Below are 16846 nucleotides of genomic sequence, written 5' to 3'. Positions count from 1 at the left end.
CCAGTTGTCAATCATTCTTGTTGCCATAATCTTGGTTTTTTTGACGTTTAGCTGCAACCCGGCTTTTGCGCTTTCTTCTTTCACCTTGATTAGAAGGCTCCTCAGCTCCTCCTCGCTTTCGGCCATCAGAGTGGTGTCATCTGCATATCTGAGGTTGTTAATGTTTCTTCCAGCAATTTTCACCCCAGCTTTGCATTCATCCAGCCCCCCACATCGCATGATGTGTTCTGCATACAAGTTAAAAAGGTTGGGTGAGAGGATGCAGCCTTGCCGTACGCCTTTCCCAATCTTGAACCCGTCTCCTGTTCCGTGGTCAGTTCTGACTGTTGAGACTTGGTCCTTGTACAGATTCCTCAGGAGAGAGACAAGGTGGCTTGGGATGCCCATCCCACCAAGAACTTGCCACAATTTATTATGATCCACACCGTCAAAGGCTTTAGAATAGTCAATGAAGCAGAAGTAGGTGTTTTTCTGAAACTCCCTGCCTTTCTCCATTATCCAGCATCCGGATATTGGCAATCTGGTCTCTCGTTCCTCTGCCTTTTCTAAACCCAGCTTGAACGTCTGGCAGCTCTCGCTCCATGTATTGCTGGAGTCTTGCCTTCCTGGCATGAGAAATAAGGGCCACTGTACGGAAGTTGGAGCAGTCTTTTGCATTTCCCTTTTTTGGTATGGGGATATAAGTTGATTTTTTCCAGTCTGATGGCCATTCTTGTGTTTTCCATATTTGCTGGCATATGGCATGCATCACCTTGACAGCATCATCTTTTAAGATTTTAAACAGTTCAGCTGGGATCCCGTCGTCTCCTGCTGCCTTGTTGTTAGCAATGCTTCTTAAGGTCCATTCAACCTCACTCCTCAGGATGTCTGGTTCTAATTCATTCACCACACCGTCAAAACTGTCCTGGATATTGTTATCCTTCCTATACAGATCTTCTGTATAGTCTCGCCACCGCCTCTTACCCTCCTTTATTGGCGGGGCTTAGTAAAGCCACGCCCCCTTGGCAGGCACAGCGTTCTGACTCCACCCCTTTATCCTCCTTTGTGGGCGTGGCTTAGGTGAGTCCCGCCCCTTTCCAAACTCACTCTGCACGGCTTCTCTGTCCAGGCGGCAAACGGAGAGTCGCTCTGGTCCGAGACGGAAGCCTGTTGGGACTGAGTTCTTGGTTGTGTGTGGAAGGAACGGGAAAGGGACGGGGATGCTGCAAAGCTGCGGGAAGAGGCTGCTGGTGTCTCTGGCCGGCTCGATGCTGACCTGCTTCCTGGTCCTGGTGGCCGAGCAGCAGCAGCAGCAGCAGCAGGCGGTGCCTCCTCCGGAGCCCCAGCACAGCCTGCCCGCCGCCGCCCGGAGCTTCTCGGCGTACTTCTCGCAGCTGAGCCGGAGCAAGAGGGCCGGGGGGCCGGGCCCGGAGGGGAAGGAGCCCCAGGCCGAGGCGCCCCGCCCACCCGTGGAGCCCCTCTCGCCCCGGGACGTCTTCGTGGCCGTCAAGACCACCGCCAAGTTCCACCGGAGCCGCCTCCAGCTGCTCCTCGACACCTGGGTCTCCCGCCACAAGGAGATGGTAAGCCAGCTGCAAATAGGGAGCCCTCTCGGTCAAAAAGGCACTCTCTGCATGCTCAGAGGCTTATTTGGCTTCAAAGCACTCTGAAAGTAGGCATGACATCTCGCCTTCCCTGCATTTGGGAAAGAATACAGAGAAGGAAGGCGGTCTGGCAAAATGAAGAGCCTCAAGCTGCAAATAGGAGCCCCTATTTTGCAGAAATGCACTCTGTGCATACTCAGAGGCTTATTTTGCTTCAAAGCACTCTGAAGTAGGCATGATATCTCGCCTTCCCTGCATTTGGGGCAGAATACATAGAAGGAAGGCGGTCTGTCAAAATGAAGAGCCTCAAGCTGCAAATGGGAGCCCCTCTTTTGCAGAAATGCACTCTGTGCATGCTCAGAGGCAAGCTTGACTCTTAATACTCCTTGCAAATGGGACAGCATACATAGAAGGAAGGCAGTAGTTAAAAATGAAGCTCCTCAAGCTGCAAATAGGAGCCCCATTTCGCAGAAATGCTCTCTATGCATGCTCAGAAGTAGGCATGACTTTTCGCCTTCCCTGCATTTGGGACAGAATACATAGAAGGAAGGCGGTCTGTCAAAATGATGAGCCTCAGGCTGCAAATAGGAGCCCCTCTTTTGCAGAAATGCTCTCTGTGCATGCTCAGAGGCTTATTTTTGCTTCAAAACACTCTGTGCATGCTCAGAAGTAGGCATGACATCTCGCCTTCCCTGCATTTGGGACAGAATACAGAGAAAGAAGGCGGTCTGTCAAAATGAAGTGCCTCAAGCTGCAAATAGGAACTCCTATTTTGCAGAAATGCACTCTGTGCATGCTCAGAGGCACTCGACTTCCTGCCTTCCCTGTATTTGGGAGAGAATACATAGAAGGAAGGTGGTCTGTCAAAATGAAGAGCCTCAAGCTGCAAATAGGAGCCCCGTTTTGCTTCAAAGCACTCTGTGCATGCTCAGAGGCCTGTTTTTTGCTTAAAAGTACTCTGTGCATGCTCAGAGGCAAGCTTGACTCCTAGTACTCCTTACAAATGGGACAGCGTACATAGAAGAAAGGCAGTCATTAAAAATAAAATGCATCAAGCCGCAAATAAGAGCCCCATTTTGCAGAAATGCACTGTGTGCATGCTCAGAGGTTTATTTGGCTTCAAAGCACTCTGTGCATGCTCAGAGGCATGCTTGACTTCCAGCCTTCCCTGCAGTTGGGACAGAATACATAGAAGGAAGCCAGTCATTAGAAATGAAGCCCCTCAAGCTGCTAATAGGAGACCTATTCTTGCAGAAATGCTCTCTGTGCATGCTCAGAGGTAAGCTTGACTACTGGTACTCCCTGCAAATGGGATAGAGTGCATAGAAGGAGGGAGATCTGCCAAAGTGAAGTGCCACAAGCTGCAAATAGAAACCCCCATTTTGCAGAAATGCACTCTGTGCATGGTCAGAGGTAAGCTTGACTTCTGGTACTCCCTGCAAATGGGACAAAGTGCATAGTAGGAAGGCAGTCGTTAAAAATAAAGTACCTCAAGCTGCAAATAGGAGCTCCGTTTTGCGGAAATGCATTCTGTGCATGCTCAGAGGCCAATTTTGCTTCAAAGCACTCTGTACATGCTCAGAGGCACACTTGACTTCCCGCCTTCCCTGCAGTTGGGACCGAATGCATAGAAGGAAGTCAGTCTGTCAAAATGAAGTGCCTCAAGCTGCCAATAGGACTCCTGTTTTGCTTTAAAGCACTCTGTGTATGCTCAGAGGCACACTTGACTTCCCTAATTCCCTGGAGTTGGGACAGAGCGCATAAAAGGAAGGCAGGCATTAAAAATAAAGCGCCTCAAGCAGCTAATAGGAGTTCTATCAATAGGAAAGTCACACTCTCTCAGCCTCAGAGGAAGGCAATAGCAATGGCAGCCCGCCTCTGAATACATCTGGATAGGTTTGCTTAGGTTTACGTGTGCTACAAGTCTCTGGGCACGTCTACACTGTGGATTAGATGCAGATGGTGATGGGATAATGGGAGCTGCAATCATCTAATGGCTTTTGCCTTCTCTGCTCTGGTTCCTCTCCAAACTACAATTTCCAGGACCCCATTGCATTGAGCCATGAAAGTGGAGTCAGCACTGCATTCATCCTCCAGTGTAGACACAGCCTTTGCGGTCCTTTTGTGCCTGGGAAGGATATGAAAAAGGAATGGGTTTAAAACGGGGAGGTTTTCCCTTCGGCCTGAGTGTTGGGGACTCAACGGATTGTTTAAATCCTCTCCTCCCTCTGCCCCATTTTCTCCCCTTCCTCCTCCTTTTATTTGATTTTTCCTTGAGACGATCAGAGGGGTGATGGGCATGAAATGCGATTTGTTTTGCTGGGCTGGACTTGTCAGATAGAAAGAAGGGATCAGAAAGAAAGACAGGGCTCTTGGGCTGAAAAGGGAAAGACAATTCTCAGCAAAGCTCTAATCCACCGTTTCTCAACCTGGGGATGTAAGTGAACTACAACTCCAGAAATCAAGGTCAATGCCCACCAAACCCTTCCAGTATTTTATGTTGGCCATGGGAGCTCTATAAATCCCAAATATCAAGGTCTATTTTCCCCAAACTCCAACAGTGTTCCCAGTTGGGCCTACTGAGTATTCGTGCCAAGTTTGGTCCAGATCCATCATTGCTTGAGTCCACAGTACTCTCTGGATGTAGGTGAACTAAAACTCCAAAACTCAGGGTCATTGCTCACCAAATCATTCCAGTATTATCTGTTGGTCGTGGGAGTTCTGTGTGCCAAGTTTGGTTCAATTCCATCACTGGTGGAGTTCAGAATGCTCTTTGATTGTAGGTCCCAGCAACTACAACTCCCAAATATCAAGGTCTATTTTCCCCAAACTCCACCAGTGTTCACATTTGGGCCTATTGAGGATTCGTGCCAAGTTTGGTGCAGATCCATCATTGTTTGAGTCCACAGTGCTCTCTGGATGCAGGTGAACTACAACTCTAAAACTCAAGGCCAATGCACACCAAACTCTTCCACTATTTTCTGTTGGTTATGGGAGTTCTGTGTGGGAAGTTTGGTTCAATTCCATCATTGGTAGAGTTCAGAATGCTCTTTAATTGTAGGTGAACTATACATCTCAGCAACTACAACTCACAAATGTCAAGGTCTATTTTCCCCAAACTCCATCTGTATTCATATTTGGACATATGGAATATTCGTGCCAAGTTTGGTCCAGATCCATCCTTGTTTCACGATGCTCTCTGGATGTAAAGTTTGGTCCAGATCCATCATTGCTTGAGTCCACAGCTCTCTAGATGCAAGTGAACTATAATTCCAAAACTCAAGGCCAATGCCCACCAAACCCTTCTAGTATTATCTGTTGGTCATGGGGGTTCTGTGTGCCAAGTTTGGTTCAATTCCATCGTTGGTGAAGATTAGAATGTTTTTTGATTGTATGTGAACTATAAATCCCAGCAACTACTACTTCCAAATGACAAAATCAATCCCCCTCCCCAACCCCACCAGTGTTCACATTTGGTTGTATTGGTTATTTGTGCCAAATGTGGTCCAGTAAATGAAGATACATCCTGTGTATCAGATATTTACATTACGATACATAACAGGAGCAAAATTACAGTTCTGAAGTAGCAACGAAAATAATGTTATGGTTGGGGATCACCACAACATGAGGAACTGTATTAAGGGGTCACGGCATTAGGAAGGGTGAGAACCACTGCTCTAAGCAGCCCTCCTTTCCCAAATATTCTCCTTCTGTATTTCAAGATGCTGTCAATCAATAGGCATATGTATTTGATTATATAAGAAAAGCATTTCTAGCTGTTTACCTTCATGAGGAGCAGGGCTTTTGTAAGCTCATGGCACTTGACCACTGAAGACCTACTCAGACCTAATTCTGTGGAATGCAACAGGGATGCACCTGTAACATTATACAGGCTTTGCATGGAATGGATTTCCCCTCCAGGTATTGCAGATGGAATAGATAAGTCTGGCTTGAAGGGCAGGGGAGGTCCCTGCAAATCAAAAAGCCCTTAGGATCTAAGCTGGTTGCACCTGTGAGCAACTCCATTCCCAAACAAGCTTCCTTCTAAGGAAAAGTGGAGAGAGGGAGTTTTTAAAAGAACCACAAAGAGTACAGGGAAAAAGAAGACACATAAAACTATATAGCAAAATTCGAAAAATAAATTCTATTCCTGTTTTGAAAGTGTTATTTCCTATTTAATTGTGCAGTCCTTACTTTGCAAGTAGAAACTTTGGCTACCACTAACTAGATTGAATTGTTTGAGACTCTGCGACAGGTATGGCTAAACTTCAAAGCCCTCCAGGTGTTTTGGACTTCAACTCCCACAATTCCTAACAGCCTACCGGCTGTTAGGAATTGTGGGAGTTGAAGTCCAAAACACCTGGAGGGCTTTGAAGTTTGCCTATGCCTGCTTGACGAGATACTCATTGAAAAACTAGAGTAAAGTGTCCCTCAAAACTGGAGTAAAATGTGCTGCAAGATATACCCAAAAACTGCAGTTTTTGCAGCTTAATTAACTTTCCCCATGTTTTCAGGATAGAAGCCATTAGGAAATGACATCTGGAACATATTACACTATGTAACAAAAATCATGTTACATAGTGTAATAATTCAAGGATTTTATTGTGTCATTAGTGACTAAGGACATACTGCAAGTCACTTCTGGTGTGAGAGAATTGACTGTCCATAGAGACGTTGCCCAGGGGATGCCCGGATGTGTTACCAACCTGCTGGGAGGCTTTTCTCATGTCATTGCAAGCTAGAGCTGACAGATGGGGCTCACCCTGTCTCGTAAAATTCAAAGCAGCAACCTTCTGGTCAGCAGTCCAGCCGACACAAGGGTTTAACCCATTGTGCCACCACGGCTCCTAATTCATAGAATCATAGAATCGAAGAGTTGGAAGAGACCTCATGGGCCATCCAGTCCAACCCCCTGCCAAGAAGCAGGAATATTGCATTCAAATCACCCTTGACAGATGGCCATCCAGCCTCTGTTTAAAAGCTTCCAGAGAAGGAGCCTCCACCACACTCTGGGGCAGAGAGTTCCACTGCTGAACGGCTCTCACCGTCAGGAAGTTCTTCCTCGTGTTCAGGTGGAATCTCCTCTCTTGTAGTTTGAAGCAATTGTTCCATTGCGTCCTAGTCTCCATGGAAGCAGGATGGGAATCATCCTATTGTTGGGTTGTATCTCCCAGCAGCCTTTATTATCCCTGCATTGCTGGAGTTGCCCTGATTGGGCTTCAGCATTTGCCTCCCTGTCTTATACAATGAACACTGTTGTGCCCATTCTTAGTGAGTTCAAGACAACCTGGCAACACATGCAGATGAAGTGTGTATGTATATATACATACATACACACAGAGACATATGTGTATACACATGTGTGTGTCATATACATATATATACACAACATATATACATTGCTGGAGTTGCCCTGATTGGGCTCCAACATTAGCCTCCCTGTCTTACACAATGAACATTGTTGTTCCCATTCTTAGTGTGTTCAAGACAACCTGGCAACACATGCAAATGACGTGTGTGTGTATATATACAAACACCCAGAGACATATGTATATACACATGTGCATCATATATGTATGTGCATATATGTTGTGTGTATATACATATACCTATACAACATATGCATACATGTGTAACTGCATGCATACACATGTCTGAATGCATATATGTTGTGTGTATATATACACAACATATATGCATACACACATGTTATATGCATATATACACATATGTGTATGCATATATGTTGTGTAGGTATATGTATATATACACATAATACATATACATGCACAAATATTTGTACACACACATATATATGCACACACTATGTAAACAAATTATGCTGGGGAAAGTGGAAGGCAAAAGGAAGAGGGGCCGACCAAGGGCAAGATGGATGGATGGCATCCTTGAAGTGACTGGACTGACCTTGAAGGAGCTGGGGGTGGTGACGGCCGACAGGGAGCTCTGGCGTGGGCTGGTCCATGAGGTCACGAAGAGTTGGAGACGACTGAACGAATGAACAACAACAAAATGTAAACAAACATTCATTCCAACATTCTGGACTTAAATGCTGGATTGAGTTGGACTAGATGATCATGAGGCTCCTTCCAACTCTGTTTCATGCAGGGGTGGGAATCACATCTCCCTCCACCTGTTCTCGGACTACAAGTCCCATCATGATGAAGGATGTTGAGAGTTAGATTCCAACAACATCTGGGAGGTTGTGCTTTGCCCAAACCAACTTTTCCCAAATGTCCTTTTTTGCGAATTAGCTCTCCCTACCGGCAGCTCCTAAGTTTCCGAGGTTTGTGCAAGAGATACAGAGACAAACCTGTCCGTCACCTGGAAACAAAAGGTTGGCACAGCAGCCCTTGGTGCCATCTGCCAGCACCATCTGGGCTGCGACTGTACCAAACACCTCCTTGAGTTGAGTCTGCAAGAGGGAACAAGCTGCCCTATTCTCAGGCCAGCTTGATAGTGAGGATAGCTGTCCAAATCTACCAATCTCAATTCTCCTTTTGGTTTCTAGTTTCCATGGCAAAAATTCCAAAATGAAGGCTACTCTCCTTTTTCTTTACAATGGAGTCCAACTTTCAAGGCTGCTGGAAGGCCCAGGGTCATGCAGAAGACTTGTGTTTCCAAACTGCCCACTATATAGACATAGCAAATAACACAATTTTTTGTTCGTGGGTTATAAATGTCGTTTCCAATTCAACATAGTTTGTGGTACCCAAAAAACAAAGTTTCTGGATTAGAACAACTACTTTAAGAGTAAAGATTGCACAATTAAAGAAGAAAGAACACTTTCAGACTAGGAACAGAAAAATTGTCAAATTTGGTTACATAGTGTAACATAGTTTAACCTGAAGCCATTGGAGCCACTGTCATACATCTCCTTGGAGTCCTATACTAATGGCTTGGCTATCTACCCCAAAGGCTCACTTGTAGGAGTTTGCATTTCTGTGCAACCCGGAGGTGGGGAAGGCCTCAACACCTACAGCCAACCCTGGGAAAGGCTGTCCCTTTTTTCTCGTGGCTTGGGTCTTTCTTCTGGCTCCTATTTTTTTGTTCCCGGTCGTTTTGTCCTTTCGGCTTCCCAGTGCCTTGCGGCTCGGCTCTCACGCTGTCTCCCCGGGCCAGCTAACAAAGCCCCTTTTCTCCTGGGGGCTGAGAAAGGCTTTGGAGCCGCTTGTGTGCGGGGCTCTTTTCCGTGGGAACAGGAGAAGCCGGGCGGGGAGGAGAAGAAGAGGGAGCTGGAGCCAGCCGTGTCCAGGTCAGGTTGCCTAGAGATGGGGGGCTCCGAGGCGCGGGTTTCGTCCTGGGAGGACATCCGTCTGGTCCGCCACAGGATAACACCTCTCCGCTCAGACTCGAGGAATAAGTGGGGAAAATATACCTGGACGGAGCAAGAGGAGGTCTGCTCAGGTTCAGAGGCCTGCATTGTAGAATTAAGACAGTCTGACCCTGCTTTAAGTGCCGCAGCTCAGTGCTATGAGATGCTGGGATTTGTGGTTTGGTGCAGGCATTTGTGGTTTGGTGCAGGCACCAGTACTCTTTGGCATCCTCCTGAGAGTGCTTGCCATAGATGCAGGCGAAACATCAAGAGAGAATGCCTCTAGAACATGGCCATATACCCCAAAAAACTTACAACAACCCGGTGGAGAAAGACTTTGAAAAGTTACAACTCCCATGATTTCATAGCATTGAGCCATGGCAGTTAAAGTGGAATCAAATTACATTAATTCTGCAGTGTTGATCAGTGTTTCTCAACTTGGGGGTCATGAGGAGGGTGTCAGGGGAGTCTCCAAAGACCATCAGAAAACACATCTTTCTGATGGTCTTATGAACCCCTTTAGCAGAGAAGGCTGAAGATCTCTCCGCCTGTCATTCTGTTCCTTTTTGGCAACAGACAGCGAATCCTCCCTTTATTGTTTGGGTTTACAGTGCTCTCCATATGTAGGTGAACTATATCTCCCTTAAATCACTCTGAATTCCACCCAGATCCCTCCAGTATTTTCTGTTGGTCATGGTGGTTCTGTGTGGGAAGTTTGGCCCAATTCTATCATTGTTGGGGTTCAGTATGCTCTTTGATTGTAGGTGAACTATAAATCCCAGCAACTCCAACTCCCAAATGTAAAGGTCTATGTCCCCCAAACTCTACCAGTGTTCACATTTGGGCATATTGAGTATTCGTGTTAAGTTTGGTCCAGATCGGTCATTGTTTGAGCCCACAGTACTTTCTGGATATAGGTGAACTAGAACTCCAAAACCCATGGTCAATGCTCACCAAACCCTCCCACTATTTTCTGTTGGTCATGGGAGTTCTGTGTGGGAAGTTTGGCCCAATTCTATCATTGGTGGGGTCCAGAATCCTCTTTGATTGTAGACAAACTATAAATCCCAGAAACTCCAACTCCAAATGTCAACGTCTATTTTGTCCAAACTCCACTAGTGTTCACATTTGGACCTATTGAATATTCGTGCCAAGTTTGGTCCAGATCCACCATTGTTTGAGTAGACAGTGCTCTCTGGATATAGGTGAACTACAACACCAAAAACCAAGGACAATGCCCACCAAACCCTTCCAGTGTTTTCTGTTGGTCATGGGAGTTCTGTGTGACAAGTTTGGTTCAATTCCATCATTGGGGGAGTTCAGAATGTTGTTTCCTAATGAAGTTTCTGGAATAGTACAACTACTTTTGGAGTAAGGAACCCACAACTAAACAGGAAAGAACACCTTCAAACCAGAAATAGATTATTTCTTCCAAATTTTGTTGCATAGTGTAATTCTTCTCTTGCTTCTATCTTTTTAGCAGCCTCCACTAAAGTGCTAGCTAGGAAGGCCTTATTGTGTGCAGTCTGAGCTAAACTTGATGATTTTGCGATGTTATCAGGAGCAGGTTTGCAAAAACCCAGTAAGGAGTAGGAAGTGGGTTTAGAGGACATCCAAGCCAACTATTTCTGAGGCCCTTGATTACAAAATGCCTCTTTTCAAAGACCTTGGGGTCCTAACATTTCCAGTTCAGTGCTGACACTGTGTGGGCAAAGGTCTCTTGCGAATGTCTGTGTTGTAGTGCGTCTTATCATAGAATCCAAGAATCAAAAGAATTGGAAGAGACCTCATGGGCCATCCAGTCCAACCCCCTGCCAAGAAGCAGGAATATTGCATTCAAATCACCCCTGACAGATGGCCATCCAGCCTCTGTTTAAAAGCTTCCAAAGAAGGAGCCTCCACCACACTCCGGGGCAGAGAGTTCCACTGCTGAACGGCTCTCACAGTCAGGAAGTTCTTCCTCATGTTCAGATGGAATCTCCTCTCTTGTAGTTTGAAGCCATTGTTCCGCGTCCTCGTCTCCAAGGAAGCGGAAAACAAGCTTGCTCCCTCCTCCTCCCTGTGGCTTCCTCTCACATATTTATACATGGCTATCATATCTCCTCTCAGCCTTCTCTTCTTCAGGCTAAACATGCCCAGCTCCTTAAGCCGCTCCTCATAGGGCTTGTTCTCCAGACCCTTGATCATTTTAGTCGCCCTCCTCTGGACACATTCCAGCTTGTCAATATCTCTCTTGAGTTGTGGTGCCCAGAATTGGACACAATATTCCAGGTGTGGTCTAACCAAAGCGGAATAGAGGGGTAGCATTCCTTCCCTGGATCTAGACACTATGCTCCTCTTGATTCAGGCCAAAATCCCATTGGCGTTTTTTGCCGCCACATCACATTGTTGGCTCATGTTTGACTTGTTGTCCACGAGGACTCCAAGATCTTTTTCACACTTACTGCTCTCGAGCCAGGCATTGTCCCCCATTCTGTATCTTTGCATTTCGTTTAGTCTTCCTGTAAAGTGGATCAGAAAAGAGTCCCGTTTCACAGAACGTCTCTTTTGACTGTGTTAACCTCTTCCTCCGTAATCGCATCTTCTGCTGTTCAGAGGGAAGTTGCTGCAGTTAGTCAAAGTGCGACCGAAAGCGAGTGGGTGCATCTTTTGGTTTGAGTTCAGCCTTCCTCTGTTCTGCACTGGCACGGAAATCTTGTGTGGGTGCGTGTTTCTCGAGGTGTTATGGGAACTTCCCCTGGAATTGCCAGGCTGAAATCCCATACGCCAAGTGTTGGGATTCAGCCCCACACTGGCCAAGCCTCAAGTCCTCAATGAAGAACAGTTCAGTTAGCTTAGTATAGACCAGTGGTTCTCAACCTTCCGAATGCCGCAACCCCTTAATACAGTCCCCCATCTTGTAGTGACCCCCAACCATAACATTATTTTCGTTGCTAGTTCATAACTGTAATTTGGCCAGGTGTTATCAGGAACAGGTTTGCAAAAACCCTGTAAGGAGTCTGGAGAACAAGCCCTATGAGGAGCGGCTTAAGGAGCTGGGCATGTTTAGCCTGAAGAAGAGAAGGCTGAGAGGAGATATGATAGCCATGTATAAATATGTGAGAGGAAGCCACAGGGAGGAGGGAGCAAGCTTGTTTTCTGCTTCCCTGGAGATAGGACGCGAAACAATGGCTTCAAACTACAAAAAAGGAGATTCAATCTGAACACAAGGAAGAACTTCCTGACTGTGAGAGCCGTTCAGCAGTGGAACTCTCTGCCCGGGAGTGTGGTGGAGGCTCCTTCTTTGGAAGCTTTTAAACAGAGGCTTGATGGCCATTTGTCAGGGGTGCTTTGAATGCAATATTCCTGCTTCTTGGCAGGGGGTTGGACTGGATGGCCCATGAGGTCTCTTCCAATTCTATGATTCTAAGTCGAAGAGCCGGTGTTGTCTGTACACACCTCCAAAGTCATGTAGCCAACATGTTGGACTGGATGGCCCATGAGGTCTCTTCCAACTCTTTGATTCTATGATTCTAGGTGGAATCTCCTTTCTTTCCTGTAGTTTGAAGCCATTGTTCCATTGCGTCCTAGTCTCCAGGACAGCGAAAAACAAGCTTGCTCCCTCCTCCCTATGACTTCCCTTCACATACTTATACATGGCTATCATGTCTCCTCTCAGCCTTCTCTTCTTCAGGCTAAACATGCCCAGCTCTTTAAGCCGCTCCTCATAGGGCTTGTTCTCCAGACCCTTGATGATTTTAGTCATCTTCATACAGCTTTCTTCCTTCTGCCTTGTTGCAAGATTTTTTTGGCAGCATTGAAACCAACCTTAAGAGGCTGACCTAAAATGCTTCTCGGTCTCTCTTTCCTTGGGTCAGCAAACACTGCTAAAGCAAGCATTCCTCTTTTTCAGTTGCACCCAGAGTGTTGTAAGATCGAGAAAAGCGAACATCCTTCCTTCCTGTGGCCGCTGCGCAATCTGGAGGCAGGCTGGCTCGGCTCTGAGCTCTGCTTCGCCAACCGCAAAGAGGAAGGGAAACCGCATTGGGTTGCATTTCATTTTGTTAATCCAGTTAATGGAGAAGCTGAGGGTCAGAGGGCTTGGAAAACGAAGGGGTTCTCGAAAGCAAGAGGAATGGAGAGGAGTCTGAAGCACATCTTCCCAAACCATGGCATTGAAAGTGGAGTCATAGTGCTACAACTGTATAGTACGGCAGGGTGCCAGATCAGCCATTAATGTCTTATTCTGCCCGCTTTTAATGCAGAACAGTCCTAAATCACCATGTTATTGGCCCATGAAAAGTCTCATTTCTTCCTCTCTTCTAGCGCTTTATTGTCCTATAGTGGGCGATCGTGGGAGGTCTGATGGTGGGATCCGTTATTTACCTTTGGACACTCTTCTTGAAGCTGCACAGTCTGCCAAAATTGTCCATACATGGAAGTGGAGTGTTGGTTTTGGTTATAAACAATACTGGGGTGCACGACTTATTTAAGAATCTCCCAGGAGGTGAAATGCAGCACAAAGTCCCAACTGTTCCAATTTAATGTATTGTCGAAGGCTTTCATGGCCGGAACCACTGGGTTGTCGTAGGTTTTTTCGGGCTATGTGGCCATGTTCTAGAGGCATTTTCTCCTGACGTTTCACCTACATCTATGGCAAGCATCCTCAGAGGTAGTGAGGTCTGTTGGAACTAGGAAAGTGGGTTTATATATCTGTGGAATGACCAGGGTGGGGCAAAGAACTCTTGTCTGTTGGAGCTAGGTACGAATGTTTCAACCGACCACCTTGATTAGCATTTGATGGCCTGGCATTGCCTGGGGCAATCTTTTGTTGAGAGGTGATTAGATGTGCCTGATTGTTTCCCCTCTGTTGTTTTGCTTTTGTAATTTTAGAGGGGTTTTTTTAATACTGGTAGCCAGATTTTGTTCATTTTCATGGTTTCCTCCTTTCTGTTGAAATTGTTCTGTTGAAATGGTTCCAATTTACCCAAAACAGTCCTGTTTAACCTTCTGTCATCCTACTTTTTCAGCAGCTTTAAAAACATCCCACTTTCCCACTTTATTTTCAGCTTATTTCCATTGCAGCCAAGTGAGTGCAAAGTACTTTGTTCTTGGTTGACTCAATGATGGAAAGAAGAGAGGACTGTGGATCTTGGCTTTCCCAGTTGGCTCAGGCAAAAGCAGACTGCTGCAGCTTCCCTTAGCTTTGGTTTTATGCCTTCACTGAAAACGTTTACCAACTTTTATCAATGTTCCTTCTTTGTATGTCCCATAGTTTTTCTCTGTGAGATATTGGAAGGTATAAATGACAAGACCGGGGGATCTAGAGCGGTGGTTCCCAACCTGTAGTCCGTGGACCATTAGTGGTCAACAAGAACGAAAATATGATCCGCGGCCTCACCATTACTACACCATTACCTCAAAATCACACGGCAACGAGAGTGACTGGTCTCAGGAAAGCCACTTATAGCGAGCGCTAAGGCAACAGGGATGTCGAGAGGTGAGATGCTGATTACCTATGAAATATTACTTCTACATAAGCTCTAGATGATTAAATATAGTTTTAGGGGTGAGCGGATGGTGACTAAATGTAAAGTTAAAGGTTTTCCCTTGACCTTAAGTTTAGTCGTGTATGACTCTGTGGGTTGGTGCTCATCTCCATTTCTAAGCTGAAGAGCCAGCGTTGTCCATAGACACCTCCAAAGTCATATGGCCAGCATGACTGCATGGAGCACTATTACCTTCACGCTTTGGCCACATCATGAGGAGACAGGAAAGCTTAGAGAAGACAATTATGCTGGGGGAAATGGAAGGAAAAAGGAAGAGGGGCCGACCACGGGCAAGGTGGACGGATGGCATCCTTGAAGTGACTGGATTGACCTTGAAGGAGCTGGGGTGGTGACGGCCGACAGGGAGCCCTGGTGTGGGCTGGTCCATGAGGTCACGAAGAGTCGGAAACAACTGAATGAATGAACAACAACAAGGTTGGCAGAAGTTGTGGCTAACAGCAGGAGCTCACCCCCACTCCCTGGATTTTGGTCTGCAAGTACAGCAGCTCAGCAGTTCAACCTGCTGCACCAACGGGGACTTCCAAATGGTGACTGCTGGATGGCATATATGTTCTGTATCAGAAACTAGAGTTGATGTGGTTTATCCAATGCAATTTTCTGAATCTGCACCCCAAAGAATTAAACAGAATATAAACTTGAGTGGAAACTGATTTGCAACCCTTTTGGTACTAAAGTTGGAGAGTGGTCCCTGGTCAAAAAAAGGTTGGCAACCACTGATCTAGAGGAATGGAAGGCCAAAATAATTATCTTGGAGGGCTGCACTTTGCAATCGTTTCTGCTTTTAGCATTCCCATCCCGGCAGTTCTGCTCCTGCTTTGAATGGGCCAGTCTTGAGGAAAGGCATGCAAATTCCTGCCTTCTACTGGAAGTTATTTCTTACAGTTGTGGTTGATTCAGCCCGTAAATACTTGAGAAGGGGGAGAGGAGGCAGCCAGAAAAGGAGGGAGGCAAGAGCACAGATGCGATGTAATCCAGGCCCACTAAATTCCTGCTGAGTCGGAGGATTTGCCTTAACAGGATCACACAAGAAAAGTGCCTCTCATCTCAGCATGTGCAGCAAAAGAGGAGAGGGAGCGAGCCCGCCGCTTGGGTTTAAGGAAAGTGGGTGGTCCGCTGTTCTCTTTTCCTGCTTCTTGCAGGCTGGCCCAGATGGGCATAAGAGCGGGCTTTCTATCCAACAGCGGAAAGGAGTGCTCGGGTGGGCGCTGGCATCAGGATTGGCAGAGCAAAGGAACGCCCGCTGCATCAGCTTTGCAAACTTTGCAGGCGTTTCTTTTGGACCGAGTTCGTAGAACACTCTTGTTTTTCAAGGGATGTGCCAAGAGCTAGGTGTCTGTCCCATCCTTCCTGGAAAGGGATTGCACGTCTCAAGAAGGAAAGAAGCCCTTCTGGATCATAGGAGAGGCCCGTGCACCTCTCAAATTTGGTCAACTGGCCACCACATGCGCCATAGAATCATAGAATCAAAGAGTTGGAAGAGACCTCATGGGCCATCCAGTCCAACCCTATTCTGCCAAGAAGCAGGAATATTGCATTCAAATCACCCCTGACAGATGGCCACCCAGCCCCTGTTTAAAAGCTTCATGGCACTCTACTTCCAAAAGTGAGCAGAAATTTTTCAAGCTTCTCCATTTCTCCATACCGTTCTCAGACTTTCATTTCTTTTCCTATTTCTACACGGCCCTCCTGTTATTCACAAAATGGATTGGAAAGGATGACAAGAACCATTGCTAACCTTCTGAAATGCAAGAACGTTGTTTGTTTGTCAATTTATTTATTTATGGTATTTATATCCCGCCTTTCTCAGCCCAAAGGCAACTCAAGGCGGCTTACAAAGGGCATCACAGACCTGTTATTGCTCAATCTCGGGTGGCTGAACGCCACTTGTCCCTCTAAGAAGTTGGACGCCGACCGCTCGGTGGTCACATAACTAGTTAACATGCCAGAGTCTCGTTCGTTATCGGAATTAACCAGACAAATCGCTCCACCAACTAAGAACGGCCATGCACCAACACCCACAGAATCGAGAAAGAGCTATCGATCTGTCAATCCTTTCCGTGTCCAGGCCGAGTGAGGTTTCCCATGTTGAGGTTTCCCATATAGCAGCCAAGTAGATTCCCACAAGGCAGTGGTTCTCAACCTGGGGTCCCCAGATGTTTTTGGCCTTTAACTCCCTGAAATCCTAACAGCTGGTAAACTGGCTGGGATTTCTGGGAGTGGTAGGCCAAAAAACATCTGGGGATCCCAGATTGAGAACCACTGCCATAAGGTGAAATTGAGGGACAAGGATCCTCTTGTACTTTATCCACAAACCTTGGTAATGTGAGATATACTATCTCTGATACCAGTACTGGTATACAACCAGTAGGAATGGTAGTCAT

General features: G+C 46.4%; 1 protein-coding gene across 1 annotated transcript in view; it reads left to right on the top strand.

Moving 5' to 3' along the window:
- The first annotated feature begins 1097 nt into the window (after positions 1 to 1097).
- Positions 1098 to 16846, top strand: part of LOC132782161 (beta-1,3-N-acetylglucosaminyltransferase lunatic fringe) — a 51317-nt gene continuing 35568 nt past the window's right edge. The window contains exon 1 of the mRNA XM_067461773.1: positions 1098 to 1562. Coding sequence (XP_067317874.1) covers positions 1200 to 1562 — 363 coding nt within the window. The 5' untranslated portion in view covers positions 1098 to 1199. The remainder of the gene's footprint in view (positions 1563 to 16846) is intronic.

Source organism: Anolis sagrei, chromosome Y (genome assembly GCF_037176765.1).
Source record: "Anolis sagrei isolate rAnoSag1 chromosome Y, rAnoSag1.mat, whole genome shotgun sequence".
In the NCBI taxonomy this organism is placed as follows: domain Eukaryota; kingdom Metazoa; phylum Chordata; class Lepidosauria; order Squamata; family Dactyloidae; genus Anolis; species Anolis sagrei.
The sequence above is the reverse complement of the archived record's forward strand: the minus strand, read 5'-3'. Positions and strand labels throughout refer to the sequence as shown.